This window comes from Neoarius graeffei, chromosome 24 (genome assembly GCF_027579695.1).
Source record: "Neoarius graeffei isolate fNeoGra1 chromosome 24, fNeoGra1.pri, whole genome shotgun sequence".
In the NCBI taxonomy this organism is placed as follows: domain Eukaryota; kingdom Metazoa; phylum Chordata; class Actinopteri; order Siluriformes; family Ariidae; genus Neoarius; species Neoarius graeffei.
Window position 1 is genome coordinate 44,558,851 of NC_083592.1, and position 14,824 is coordinate 44,573,674.

The window sequence follows — 14,824 nt, forward strand, 5'->3', positions numbered from 1 at the left end:
CCATTCCATAGAAATACATAGGCCTATTATCATTATTAGGCTATTGTTATAATTGGCAGTAGCACCACATTTCTAATCTGCTTTCGGGCATTATTATAATTATAATTATTATAATTATTATTATGGCCTATTATCATTACTAAGCTGTTGGCAGTAGTACAAGACTTATGTTCTTTCAGGCATTATTATTATTATTAGGCCTATTATTATTATTATTATTATTATTATTGCTGTTGTTGGTTGTTGATATTATTATTATTATGCTATTATTAATAGGCATCATTATTATTATTATTATTATTATTAGTGTTTTTATTAGGTATTTTATTAGGCTTATCATTAGCTGGCTATTGATATCATTGGGAATTGGGACCAGGCGTGAATTTAGGTTTTACTTTTTACTGTGCCTTTGTGATCTGCATTTGCGTTAATGCGAGACCTGAGCCTGCTTTGCCTTACAAAGATCCTCGATTCTTGGCGAAATGTTTGACAAGCACAGTCTCAAGTCATCCTCAATTTGCGCACGATTGCGATATTTCGTTTTGAGCGCAGTCATTTTTGAAAATCCTGCCTCACACAAGTAGGTCGATGCGAATGGGATGAGCAGTTTCAAGGCTACGTCACACAGTTGCGGGTACTCCTGCATCAATGCTGCCCAGAATGTCGAAAGAGGGCATGAGGTGAAAACTGCCTTAAGTCTACTGTCACTCTTCAGCTCAATAAGCTGTTCCTGCATGTCAACTGGAAGTTCGTCAGCAGTACACACAAATGGATCTCGAACCCACGCAAAAGAGCGATAATCCTCTGTGAAGTATGCCGCAAACTGTTTTCTCATTACCGACAGGTGCTCTGACGCTGCTTGAAAGACAGATGAGAAATCGTGGGAAGTGCCTGCATTACTGATAAAGTCTGCAAGGCTTGGGAACATATCACAGTTCCCCCGACTGATGCGGCCACACCAGAGGTCAAGTTTTTGCTTGAAGGCATCCACTTTCTCTGCGAGAAGCAAAATGTGAGTTTCTCGGCCTTGCAAAGACAGGTTCAAGCCATTCAAGCGGTCAAATATATCGACCAAATAGGAGAGACACGCCAGCCACAAAGGGTCATCCAGATTTTTCGCCAGGTCTGAATTGATTTGTGTCAAAAACCGCTTCACCTCATCTCGCAGCTCATACAAACGTTGTAACACCCGCCCCCTGGACAGCCAGCGAACCTCAGTGTGCAGAAGCAGCTGTTCGTGCTCTGACCCCATCTCCTGACAGAGGACCTCAAACAAGCGAGAGTTTAGCGGCCGTGACTTGATGAGGTTGATCATTTTTACTGATTGGTTCAGCACGGATTCCAACAGAGACGGCATTTTTTTGCAGCGAGTGCTTCGCGATGAACCATGCAATGGGTCCATTTTACAAGTGGAGCTACCTGCTTAACGCGAGCAGCTAGACCTTGCTCATGGCCCGTCATTGCTCGTGCGCCATCCGTGCACAAGCCAACGCATCGGTCCCACGCCAACCCATTCTCGCGAATAAATGAATCAAGGACATTGAAGATGGCCTCTCCAGTTGTGTGTGACTGAAGAGGGCGGCAAAAAAGGACATCCTCCTCAATTAATTTATCCCTGACATACCTGACATATGTAAGAAGCTGTGCCTGTCCAGCAATATCGGTAGACTCATCCAACTGCAAGGCATAGTATGGACTATTTTTAATAAACTGTATTAATTGCTCTCTGATATCATTGGACATATCAGCAATTCTCCGAGCAACTGTGTCATTTGAAAGTGGCACGGTGCCTAATTTGGCTGCTGCACTATCCCCGAAGAATATTCTGCACATGTCCTGCGCAGCTGGCAAAACGAATTTCTCGGCATCAGTGTGCGGTTTGCCTAGCTTACCTATTCTTTTTGCCACCACATATGATGCCTCCAGGCACTGCTTAGATACAGTGCTGTGCACGGAAATTGTTGCCTGTTGCTGATGCAGGCCATCACGCTTTCTTTGAAAGTATTCAAGCGGTTTGTCCTTCAGGCCAGCATGCTTCGTTTCGAGGTGCCTTTTAAGTTTGCATGGCTTCATGCTTTCGTTTGCCAGCACCTCGGCACACACGACACACTGAGGACGAAGATCAGAGGTGACAGTAAAACCAAACTGCAGGTATGATTCATCGTACCTCCGAAGCTTTCTCGCAGCTGGTGGTAGACCTACGTCAGTTGTCTTGGGTTTTTTGACAAGAAATCTATCCATTTTGTTAAAGTATTTGTGAATAAACGTGTGTAATAAAGTTGTAACGATAAGTCTGTAGTAGGCGAAGTCTGTAGTAGGCTAAGGGGGCTAACCAGAGGGAACGTATGGGGCTTATCAGTGAGAAACACGATCGATATCTTTATTCGGGGATTTTATAGTTGCAAATTTTAACGAGGTGTGAATGGTGTACTTACTCGTGTGAGTGTGTGTGTGTGTTTGTGTGTGTGTGTGGGACAGTTGGATTTTTCACACGCAGGGTGAAAAAGGCAAAGGGGTAGTAGACTAACAGTAAGAAAACAACAAAAACAACAAATTATTTGGGTAGAGCTGAAATGGGGAAAGCAAAAATACAGTGTGGGGTAGTAGTCTTTAAAAAGACTGTTTGGGTTTTGCGCTGTATCGATGGATTGATGATAGTAGACTAGCGAGAGTCGGCACGAGTTAACTCGGCAAGAAACCAGACTAGTGTGTGTGTGGCAAGCACTCACACGGTGGCCACGGTATGCAGACTCACTCACGTGACGTTGCGTCATGTTCGCGTCACGGGCTTAAAATAACCTACATTTTATGATAGATTGATGATAGATTTTATAATAGTATTGATTTGTATGTAATAGTCCAATGTCCTGCATTTTGACATGGGTAAATGTGTTGCATCTGCTTAGCTACTATAGCCTGTTAGCCCCAGATTTTTTTTTTTCTCCATACATGAAGCCTACTCGCAACCCCCCTGGAGTACCTCCGCGCCCCACCAGGGGGGCGCGCCCCCCCGGTTGAGAACCACTGACATAAATGCTTAGCGAAGTCGAATCGTAAAAATCGTGAGTTCTACTGTCGAGTTATGTTTAATAATGAAAGTAAGAGCATTTACGCATGCACAATGTGACAAGAACTCACAGGATTAGGACTATAGTGCTGCGTGGCCATAAGAAAACCACTTGTTAGTGAAGCTAATCTGAAGAAAGGGCTTCAGTTTTCTAGGGAGCATAAAGACTGGACTCTGTAGCAATGGAAAAAGGTCATGTGGTCTGATGAGTCCAGATTTACTCCATTCCTGAGTGATGGGCGTGTCAGGGTAAGAAGGGAAATGAATGAAGCGATGCACCCATCATGCATAGTGGCCACTGTGCAAGCCTCTGGAGGCAGTGTGATGATCTGGGGTTGCTTCAGATGGTCAGATCGAGGCTCAGCAACGTTATGTGGCAATAAAATGAAGTCAGCTGATGATCTGAATGTACTGAATGACCAAGTTCACATCAGTTGATTTTTTCTTCCCTGATGGCACAGGCATATTCTCAGACGACAATGCCAGGGTTTATCGGCCTCAAATAGTGAAAAAGTTGTTCAGGAAGCATGAGGAATCATTTTAACACATGAACTGGCCACCACAGAGTCCTGACCTTAACCCCATTGAAAGTCTTTGGGACGTGCTGGAGAAGACTTTAGGGACTGGCTCGACTTTCCTGTCATCAATACAAGATCTCGGGGGGGGGGTAGATGGATAAATAAATAAATAAATGCAAATCTGGATGGAAATAAATGTTGAGATTACACAAGGTTGTTGAAACAATGCCACAGCAAATGAGCTCCATAGTTAAAGCTAAAGGCAGTCCAACAAAATATTTACAAAAAAAAAGTGTGACACTTTTTTGTAAGCCAGGTAATGCATTTAGTATTTTTGAATTTCCTCTTAATAAAGTATATATTGCCAAAAGTGCTGCAAATTTAAATATGTAGCATCGGTTTAGTTAAGAGCAGAGGAAGGAGAAGGAGTTAAATGAACCTTGAGTGCCTGGTCTGGGGTGAGAGCGGGGTTGGATACAAGCTCATGCTCCAAACAGCGTCGCAGCTGAGAATCTTCCTCAAAGATGGATTCCATGTTTAAAACGAGCCAAGCAAACCACACCTACAAAAAGACAATACGTGTGGGAATATGAACACAAGTTTTAAAATAACAATATATCATTAGAAGATTAACTTGTTTTTTTAAATGTTGCTCCATTTTCTGTTTACTTTAAATTTACTATGAAAGAGTTTTAATCAATAAAGCAAACAATACACATACCTCACTACTCAGAGCATTGCCCTCGATAAAGGAAGGGGTAATGTTTCCTGCCACAATCCAACCCATTAAAGATGACAACAGACCTTTATCACCATGGTAACCTAGCGCATTCTGCAGGAAGACAAGCTTTTTTTTGTAAAATTATCTTGTGTCATTTTCTCTTTCATTATACACAAATTGGAACGGCACATTTTACCTTATGCTGCTGGTAAAGCAGTTTATGCAGACATTCCTCCTGCTGGTGCAGGAACGCAGCACGGCACAGATGGTCCAGGAGGTACAGAACGGTTTTGTCTCTGTGCCAGAGGTTCTGTTTGGTGAAAACCTGCAGCCAGAATTCCAGAACGGCAACGGCTCCGACTCTGCCAACCTTGGAGCTCTCCAGGATGTGAGACTGAAACACAGTTAAAAGAGAGGTCAAATACAGTACGTGTTTTTCATCTTCCCATAGACTTTTAACCATGAGTTATCCATAGACTCAGACTTTACTGGAAAATGGACTGGAAAAAAAATACCCTACCTGGATTACACTATTAAGAAGCTTGATGTTCTCACAACCAGAGGTGCCAATAAGATGCTGGGCCACCTTGAGTGTCACCTGTTGGGTCACACCCTGGGGTGTCCCACTATCAAGCTGTAAAAACAGCTGGATACAATTCAGGAATCTGTAAGATTGAAAATATAGTATTAGAAATAAAGTCTAAATAGTCATATCTGTTGTTTGTGTAATTATTAAAAGGTCATTAATATTTAAGGCCACAGTTGAGGAATCTAGTTTATAGTGCCCTCTTTAGGACAACCAGAACAGCTACAAGAATATTACTGCCATCACGTTATAAATGCAACATCTGCTTAAGGAAAAGCCACTCTACTGGCTCACTGTACCTTCTGCCACTTCTTCATTACATATGACTTATTGGCAAAACTCCTGATCGATCGATTTACTTTTATTGATCTCAAGCTGGGAAATTGTTACAGCAGCATGTTATCGGACATACAAAAAAACACACACACAACAAACACTGTACAACATAAAGTAGAATGAAAATATATCCCAGAACAAGATCAAAATGTAACGATAAAAAATATATATCTATGTATGTGCTTCATATGGGTGAATGTGCATTAATAGTACTAAAAACAAGAACTGAGATTGTTTTTGAAAAGAAACAGAAGTGTCGAATGTTTCTAATACAATAACATGAATGCTTCCTAACTGTTCATTCTTGAGGAGGTAGAAGGGGCAGTGATAGGCCATGGGTAGAATGTTTTCCAGCACATGGACTGCAGCTTTGAAGTGACGAGACTGAATCAAGGTCTTCAGCAAGGGAATGCCTTCACTGCAAAACTTCTCTAAACTGCAGGAAGAAAACCAGTAATTATGACCAACAAGATCAATCAACATGTACGCACAAAATTTTAGCAAGAAACAAATATCAAAGACAGGGTGACATCATATCAGGGATTATTTTTAGTTGATTTCTAAACCTGTGCCCAATGGTGCTCATGTCCAATGCTAGGAAACAGCCAATGGGGATGCCTGCTTTGGTGGCTTTAAGCACCGGGTGCATGGTGGGCGAGTCTGTGACCTCTGGTACATTAGGCACATCAGAGGAAGGCAGTGGACACCAGGCACCCTGGGGATTCCTTTCACTGGTGTGGAGCTTAAGCCGCAGTGCCAAGTCCCACGCCCACTGGTTAAATGACATCTCTGGAGTTTGGCCCAGACGCATGATATTGGCTAGATAGGACATCTAAGGAAAAAGGGAAAGAGTAAAATAATTCAGAGGCTTTAAAGGATACGATATCATGCCTGTTGTAGAACAAATAGTTTCTCTAGATAGAGAAAAACATTTCAGATGACAATGCTACTGCTATGTATAGTATTTAACACATAGGCATCCAATAAGCATGCTACGAACATACTCTGGCTTCTTGAAAAACTGTAGGAGTACCTGCTTGAGACCTTCTGAGATGATGCCAGCATATGGTTTGTCTGTGAGGTATTTCTGATAAGCCTCCACCACCAGCAGAGCCACTTCACTGTGTAACGCAGGAGGCAGGGCAAGGCAACCACTCTAAAGACAACATACATATACACAACATTGGAGGCTTAAGGTTAGATACTGCGTTTCTAGCACAAGAATAGCCTGTGCTCCAAGTCATGGGAGTGTAATCTACTCATTTTCAAGCACAAGCTGTACAGAAACCAGTCCCACAACAAGTAATTTAAAAAAAAAGCAGCTATATAACAAAGAAGAGTTTATTCTGATGATATAAGAGGTTTATATTTTGTATGGAAATTCTTTGGTGAACAACTGTGCGCATCATATAGAAAGTTCAATCTATAAAACTTATAAGATGAGCTTTTAACCCAGTTATAATCATTAAATGGCACCTTTCTGTATTTGTCCAGAAATCCTATCCTCTCAAAATAACACATACAGTACTGTGCAAAAGTCTTCAGCACATGTAAAGAACTGCTGTAGACCAGGGCTTTTCAAAGTGTGGGGCGCGCCTCCCCTGGGGGGCGCCAGAGTTCTTCAGTGGGGGTGCAACGTGAGGAAACAAAAAACAGAATAAATTACTATTGCGGACATTTAGCGAACTTCAGCTAGCCTTTGCCAGAGACAAAATGGATCGATTTTTAGTACCTAAAGCTACAGTGAGTGAGGAGACAGAGTCTGGGCCAAGCAAAAAACCAGACCCTCCAGGATTTCGCGATGTTGCGATTTGCAACTTCAACGCAAATTCAACCAATCCCCACGAATTCAGGGCTGTGTTGCAATTATATCCAATCACCGCAACCTTCCCGCAAATTTGACCAATCATTGGCGTCGTCTTGAGTAGGGCTGGGAATCGATCCAGATTTCCTGGATCGATTCGATTCCGATTCATAAGATCACGATCCGATTCGATATCGATTTACTTGGATATTGCTGGATTGTCACTTTAAAGTAAAAACTGTCCCTATTGACAGGAACAGCCCCATATGTGTTTGTGCATGTAATTTAACACCAAATGCCTTCTCCACTGCAGTTTGATTCGCCACAGGTTTAGCTGAAACTGTGTCGGCGTGGCGCCTGGATAAGTGGTTGCGGAGATTGGTTGTATTGCCACTATATTTTACCTCTATGTGGCACAGTTTGTACACTGCTTTTGTTCTGTCGACTTCGTCTCTGTCCTCGTAACGTTTGAATCCAAAGTAATGCCATACATCAGCTTTCAGGCCAGGCGGTGATTTTAGCTGTGCAGCTTCAGCCATCTCGTGTTCTTAAGTTTCAGTTTCGTTTGCCGGCACCCGCTTTTTATAGCGGTCCTTGTGCGGTCGAGAAAATAGTGCCTATAGCCACCTGGAAGAGATCGATCCACACATTTTTGAATTGATCTCGTATTTTTTTGAACGTGAATCGATATCGGATCAGGGATCGATCTTTTGAACTCAGCCCTAGTCTTGAGGTGACGTCGACAAACTACCTTCCGCCTTACTTCCATGTATACGTTCAAGAGAAGCAGCATGCGCAGTGTTGCCAGATTGGGCGGTTTTAAGTGCATTTTGGCGGGTTTTGAACATATTTTGGACTGGAAAACGTCAGCAGTATCTGGCAACACTACATGTGTGAGACAATGTTTATATAGGCTTAAATTCTGTTACTGAAAGTGTGTTATGTTTACAGTGAAGGACTGTGTGCACTTTACATTATTTTTTACTTAATACAAGAAATTAATGTATGCCAACATTTTTGCCAAAATGGTATTTTATTTTCCATTGTTTAGGCAGCTTCAGCATCATACTGTGAGATTCTGTTCAAATTGCTTTTTTCTTCTATGAAGCCTGAGCCATTTATTTTATTAGTTTATAATTATTGTTTAATTTAGTCTTCAGGAGAGACTGCCTGCACACAGTACTAGTATTAATAGTTTTTTTTTTCTTACATGAAAGCTGAGGCATTTATATTATATTTTAAGGTAACTTCATGTTGTGCTGAGAGGTTCTCTGCACTTTAACTTTTGAACCAACAGGTGCATTTGGATAAGTAAAGCCTATTTTTCTGCATTTTTGTAGTCCTGGTAATCTTTTATATTGGTAAAGTTGTTTATAGGACCATTTCTCAGTGTCTTTGTTTTTTTAATCAATAGTTTTTTGGTAATAACTTAATATTTAACATGTCACTCAATTTTAATCACAAAAAGAGAAAATCGCAACAATTTCTCGCAACTTTCACTTCCTCCCGCAATGTAATCGCAACTAAAACCTAAAAAACACCGCAACTTTCATCACAATTTATTGGAAAACCCCCGCAACATCAGACATTTTAGCCCGCAACAATTACAAAAAAGGCCCGCGAAATCCTGGGGGACTGAAAAAAGAAGGAAGTATGACCACGATTATTTAAAGTTTGGATTTTCATGGACTGGATCTGAAGATGCTCCACTGCCACAGTGTGTTGTCTGCCAAGAGGTGCTAGCTAACGATGCTATGAGATGTTTAAAATGTGTAAAACAAGATGTTTTAAAAAGAAAAGCACAGATGTTTAAAATGTGTAAAAAAAAAAAAAAAAAAGATGTTTTAAAAAGCAGATGTTTAAAATGTGTAAAAGAAAAAAAAATGTGTACAACAACCATTTTTTTAAAAATACGAATGGAACATTAAGTATAGCAACAACAAAAATTGTAAGGGGGGGGAGCGCTGTTGTTTATTTGCTCTCTGAGGGGGGCTGACTCTCCCACACTTTGAAAACCCCTGCTGTAGACTAAAACTGGCTAAAAAAAAAAATGAAATGTTTGAAATGAAGTATTTAGTCAATCCTTTTGTTAATAGTGTTTATGAGGTAAAGGAGTAGATCTGGAGGGTCCTCAGACATAGAGTGTTTTGGTAAACTGGGATGTATGGATGCTGTCAGTCCCCACTCGCTTGCTCACTCGAGTTTGTTGACGGTGTAGTGGCTGCTGCTTTATGTCCCGGGGCTCTCTCATGCCTGTGTTACCTTCTGGCTCTCTCCTTTTACCGGTAGTTATGCTGTCATACTTAGTTGCCGGAGTCCCTGCTTGTACTCAGTGCAACATGTACAGTGCCTTGAAAAAGTATTCATACCCCTTGAACTTTTTCACATTTTTCCACCTTACAACCACGAACTTAAAAGTTTTTTATTGAGATTTTATGTGATAGACCAACACAGAGTCGCACATAATTGTGAAGTGAAACGAAAGTGATAAATGATCTTCAAAACTTTAAACAAATAAAAATCTGAAAAATGTGGTGTGCATTAGTATTCAGCCCCCTGTACTCCGATACCTCTAAATACAATCCAGTGCAATCAATTGCCTTCAGAAGTCATCTAATTAGTTAATAGAGTCCTACTGTGTGTAATTTACTCTCAGCATAAATACACTTGTTCTGTGAAGGCCTCAGTGGTTTGTTAGAGAACACTGAAGAACAAACAGCATCATGAAGACCAAAGAACTCACCAGACAGGTCAGGGATAAAGTTCTGGAGAAGTTTAAAGCAGGGTTAGGTTATAAAAAAAATATCCCAAGCTCTGAACATCTCAAGAAGCACTGTTCAATCCATCATTCAAAAATGGAAAAAGTATGGCACAACTGCAAACCTACCAAGACATGGCCGTCCACCTAAACTGACAGAGCGAGCAAGGAGAGCACTGGTCAGAGAAGCAGCCAAGAGGCCCATGATCACTCTGGAGGAGCTGCAGAAATCCACAGCTCAGGTGGGAGAATCTGTGCACAGGACAACTATAAGTCGTACACTCCACAAATCTGGCCTTTTTGGAAGAGTGGCAAGAAGAAAGCCATTGTTGAAAGACAGGCATAAGAAGTCCCATTTGCAGTTTGCCAGAAGTCATGTAGGGGACACAGCAAACATGTGGAAGAAGGTGCTTTGGTCAGATGAGACCAAAGTTGAACTTTTTGGCCTAAATGCAAAGCGCTATGTGTGGCAGAAAACTAACACTGCTCATCACCCTGCACACACCATCCCCACTGTGAAACATGGTGGTGGCAGCATCATGCTATGGGGATGCTTTTCTTCAGCAGAGACAGGGAAGCTGGTCAGAGTTGATGGGAAGATGGATGGAGCTAAATACAGGGCAATCCTGGAAGAAAACCTGTTGGAGGCTGCAAAAGACTTGAGACTGGGAAGGAGATTCACCTTCCAGCGAGACAATGACCCTAAACATACAGCCAGAGCTACAATGGAATGGTTTAGATCAAAGAATATTCATGTGTTAGAATGGCCCAGTCAAAGTCCAGACCTAAATCCCATTGCGCATCTGTGGTAAGACTTGAAAACTGCTGTTCACAGACGCTCTCCATCCAATCTGGCTGAGCTTGAGCTATTTTGCAAAGAAGAATGGGCAAAAATTTCAGTGTCTAGATGTGCAAAGCTGGTAGAGACGTACCACAAAAGACTTGCAGCTGTAATTGCAGCAAAAGGTGGCTCTACAAAGTATTGATGCAGGGGGGTTGAATACTAAAGGCCAATTTATGCTGACAACCCAGTCCTCGCAGACGGTGTCGCAGATAGCGTCTGCGTAGCCCCCCCACCTTCGCAGACGCTCTGCACGCACCTCCCAAAAATTGTGACCACCGCAGAAGCCTCGCAGACAGCGTCGCAGACAAGAGGGCTCTGATTGGTCCACTCGACATCCGCTGTACACGCACTTCCGCTTCCCTACTTTCCCGGTTTGTTTTGTTTTCACAACCGGCATTTTTAAAAACACGAGTGAAGATGGAGCAGCATGAAGAGCGGTTGATTGAGGAAGTACGTACATCTATACGACTCCAGTTCTAGTCATTATAAAAAAAAAAAAGTTCTAGTCATTATAAGTAACCGGAGGATAAACACTCCACTAACCACACCCACCAACTACTCCTAGCGACTTCGCGCCCCCTTGCGTTGTGCCGGTGAATAACATCGCGCACGCCTATACTCCCCGCTCAACAATAAATTACAACTGTCTGCGAAAAGCTGTCTGCGAAAGCCTTGTCGCAAGAGCACAATTTATGCACATCATTTTTCATATTTGTATTTGTTTAAAATTTTGAAGACCATTTATCATTTTCGTTTCACTTCACAATTATGTGCTACTCTGTGTTGGTCTATCACATAAAATCTCAATAAAAAACTTTTAAGTTCGTGGTTGTAAGGTGGAAAAATGTAAAAAAGTTCAAGGGGTAGGAATACTTTTTCAAGGCACTCTATACTGTTCCTACTTATTGAGGTGACATTGGGCATACCCAACAACCTGTATTTTCTCTCTCTCTCTCCCCCCCCCCAAATCTGTCCCTCTGAGTTACATGTCAGTCCTGGGATCGAGATGCTGACCTCTTCTGCTCTTCGGACCTGCCTGATCCATCCTGGTGCCCTGTGTCTGGTTGGAGTCTCATCGCATTGCTCCTGTGAAGGACGGCCCCATGTGGACAGTCGAAAGTCACACCTGGAGGACGCTCTGGACTCTTACAGTAATGCTTTTTTGGCTGAGGACTACAGCTGACTTGCTAACTTTAGGACTGCAATTGTCATGAACAGTTTAGCACTCAAGTTTCCATCAATGAAGAGTTATAACATCAATGAAACTGACTTCATGTTAACACTGTTAATGTTATTGTCATGTTGTCTGTTGTTGCCCAAATGAGGATGGGTTCCCTTTTGAGTCTGGTTCCTGTCGAGGTTTCTTCCTCATGTCGTCTGAGGGAGTTTTTCCTTGCCACTGTCGCCACAGGCTTGCTCATTGGGGATAGATTAGGGATAAAATTAGCTCATATTTTAAGTCGTCCAAATTTTGTAAAGCTGCTTTGCGACAATGCTTATTGTTAAAAGCACTATAGAAATAAACTTGACCTGAATGTTTAAATATTTTTTAAAAACCTATGAACAGCAGCAAGACAACTGCATTGGAAAAGGCAGCGAATGCGTTCAATAAACTTCTACCTATTATACATCATAAATCCATCCGGCTGCGAACAAAAATGGCAATATATCAAGCTGTAGTGATCTTAACCTTACTATACGGCGCTGAAGCTTGGAATACCACCCTACAAGAAGAGAAGCGCTTAGTGGCTTTTCATACTAGATGCCTTCACAGAATTCTTGGTGTGTCCTGGAGAGACTGCATCTCAAATGCAGAGATCTTTGAAAGAACTGGTCAGGCTCCCCTAATTAATATCCTGCGACAAAAATAGCTATCGTGGCTCGGCCACGTCGTATGCATGCCTCCAACACGCCTACCGCGCCGCCAGCTCCATTGGTTACCATCAGGATGGTGTCCTCCAGGCAGGCAACACATGCGATAGAGTGATGCGGTCTCAAGAGACTTACAGGAGTCGGGTATCTCGTTTGAGGAGGTAGTGGTGGCAGCGCAGGACAGGAAGCAATGGCGATCCTTTGTGTTGGCGCTATGTGGGCGCGGCCCACTGCAGCAGAGTGAGCGTAAGACATAATAAATGAAACAAAGTCAATATTTGCCGTGGGACGACCCTTTGCTTTTTAAAAAAACAACAACAAATTAGTAGTCTCCGGTACAATGAGTGCAGTTTTATAAGGAAATGAGCTGTAGGTTTTACTGAGCATCTTACAGAACCAGCCAGAGTTCTTCTGGACACTTTGACGGTCACACTCGCTTCTTAATTTTGCACCAAAACGCAGTAGCCTTCATTATGTTTTCTTTTTTAATCTGAAAAGTGCTCTCTCTTGTCATATGCTGCTCAGATACAAACTTTTTTCTTGTAACATTTAATTTTGTGCTGGAAAACGAACATTTGGAACTCTAAAATGTTTTTGTACTGACTCGATAATGTAGAGGTCATAAAATAGAAATCTATAACAAAGTTTGTATGCAGAAAAAAAAAATAGGGTGCCGAAGACTTTTGCATAGTACTGTACATATAAACCCCGTTTGCACTACACAGTACATGAAATGCTGGGAAAAGCAGATTAGGTGCTCACTCACAGGCTGGAATCCCCAGTTAAGACCCTCCAGGATAATGCAGGCCAGTTTATTCTCCACAGCAGAGAGGCTGTAATCCAGCAGCCAACTCCGAATGACTCCAACCTCATCTCCCCTGGGGCTCCACAAGTGCAGAGGAAGCTCCTTAAACAGGTATAAGGACACCTGCAGACAGACGTCGAGGAGATGACACAAGTATTGGATGAATATTAGAAACACTAGTTATTTTTGAATTAACCAAAAAGTCTAACTTCTATCTAAACTATACAATTTTCTGTCACATTCTCTGGTTTATTTGTACATCTGATACAAATTAGGCTCGAGTCTATCACCAACATTATTTAATCAGTTTTGGAACAAAAACATTTGGTCAAATTTTAATTCTCAAACAGAATTGCTTGATTCCTCACTATGAAAAAAAAAACCCAGCATATTTTTCAAAGGGGAAAAAAAAAAAAATCACAAGATATAGTACTAATAAAGTGAACATCAGGTGTTCCTTATGATTAACAGCATGTGTCATGTGTTCTTATATAAAATAAACTGAAAGAGAGTCACGTTATTTGAAGCAACACACCATGCCAACTTGGCCAATTGTCTCCTTCAGCCTCTCGAGCAGAATGGAAATGACGTCTGGGTGAGCTGTGGCTATAGCAGCTAGTAACTCTCTCCCCACTTTCGAGAAGATCTCCCGTGTGGCCACACTGACATAAGACACCTGAGTAAGAATAAAGAGAACAACTGACTGAATTTTCTTTGAATTTTGCAACAGCAATAAGACAAGATTGTACAGCTGACTGAATTAATCTTAAAGTGGCATTCCACCATTGGATGTATTCTTTGGCATAAAATACGACAACATATATAAACGGTATCACTAGATAGAGAAATCTTTTAGCTTCAAAATGATATATCAAACATAATTTTTTGACAACGACAAGTATATTAATTTTGCGACCAAAGTCACCTACCCTTTTAATTTCTGCGCGGTAGTGAAACGTGATGTCATCGGCAGGTTCCCCTTCTTGTGTACCACGTGACGTATCCTACCTCTTGGATTTGTCCTACCAAGCCTACTGCGCATGCGCGAAATCCAGGAGGGTAGTTTTGTCCTACCGATCAGCTGGGCTGATAGAAAATCGGTGAGTATTTCACGCATTTGCCGATTTTTATGTTTTGTGCGTATTGGTCGAGTCTTTGGCCGAATCAAATAATTTGTAATGACTTGTTGTGAATAATAAAACGGTCTGCATGAGAACTTGCTAATTGTAATGGCGTCATGTGTTCTGCGCATGCGCAGTAGGCTTGGTAGGACAAATCCAAGAGGTGGGATAACTTTACAGAACACCGACACGTGGTACACAAGAAGGGGAACCTGCCGATGACATCACGTTTGACTACCGCGCGGAAATTAAAAGGGTAGGTGACTTTGGTCGCAAAATTAATATACTTGTCGTTGTCAAAAATTATGTTTGATATATCATTTTGAAGCTAAAAGATTTCTCTATCTAGTGATACCGTTTATATATGTTGTCGTATTTTATGCCAAAGAATA

General features: G+C 41.7%; 1 protein-coding gene across 2 annotated transcripts in view; it reads right to left on the reverse strand.

The window, feature by feature from the left end:
• epg5 (ectopic P-granules autophagy protein 5 homolog (C. elegans)) overlaps nucleotides 1–14,824 on the reverse strand; it is a 71,474-nt gene that overhangs the window by 27,512 nt on the left and 29,138 nt on the right. For both annotated transcript variants that reach the window (XM_060907307.1, XM_060907308.1), the window contains exons 14-22: nucleotides 13,847–13,987; nucleotides 13,273–13,434; nucleotides 6,262–6,384; nucleotides 5,795–6,060; nucleotides 5,524–5,664; nucleotides 4,827–4,971; nucleotides 4,503–4,700; nucleotides 4,307–4,417; nucleotides 4,025–4,147 (exon numbers count right to left, since the gene is read on the reverse strand). In XM_060907307.1, coding sequence (XP_060763290.1) covers nucleotides 4,025–4,147; nucleotides 4,307–4,417; nucleotides 4,503–4,700; nucleotides 4,827–4,971; nucleotides 5,524–5,664; nucleotides 5,795–6,060; nucleotides 6,262–6,384; nucleotides 13,273–13,434; nucleotides 13,847–13,987 — 1,410 coding nt within the window. The remainder of the gene's footprint in view (nucleotides 1–4,024; nucleotides 4,148–4,306; nucleotides 4,418–4,502; nucleotides 4,701–4,826; nucleotides 4,972–5,523; nucleotides 5,665–5,794; nucleotides 6,061–6,261; nucleotides 6,385–13,272; nucleotides 13,435–13,846; nucleotides 13,988–14,824) is intronic.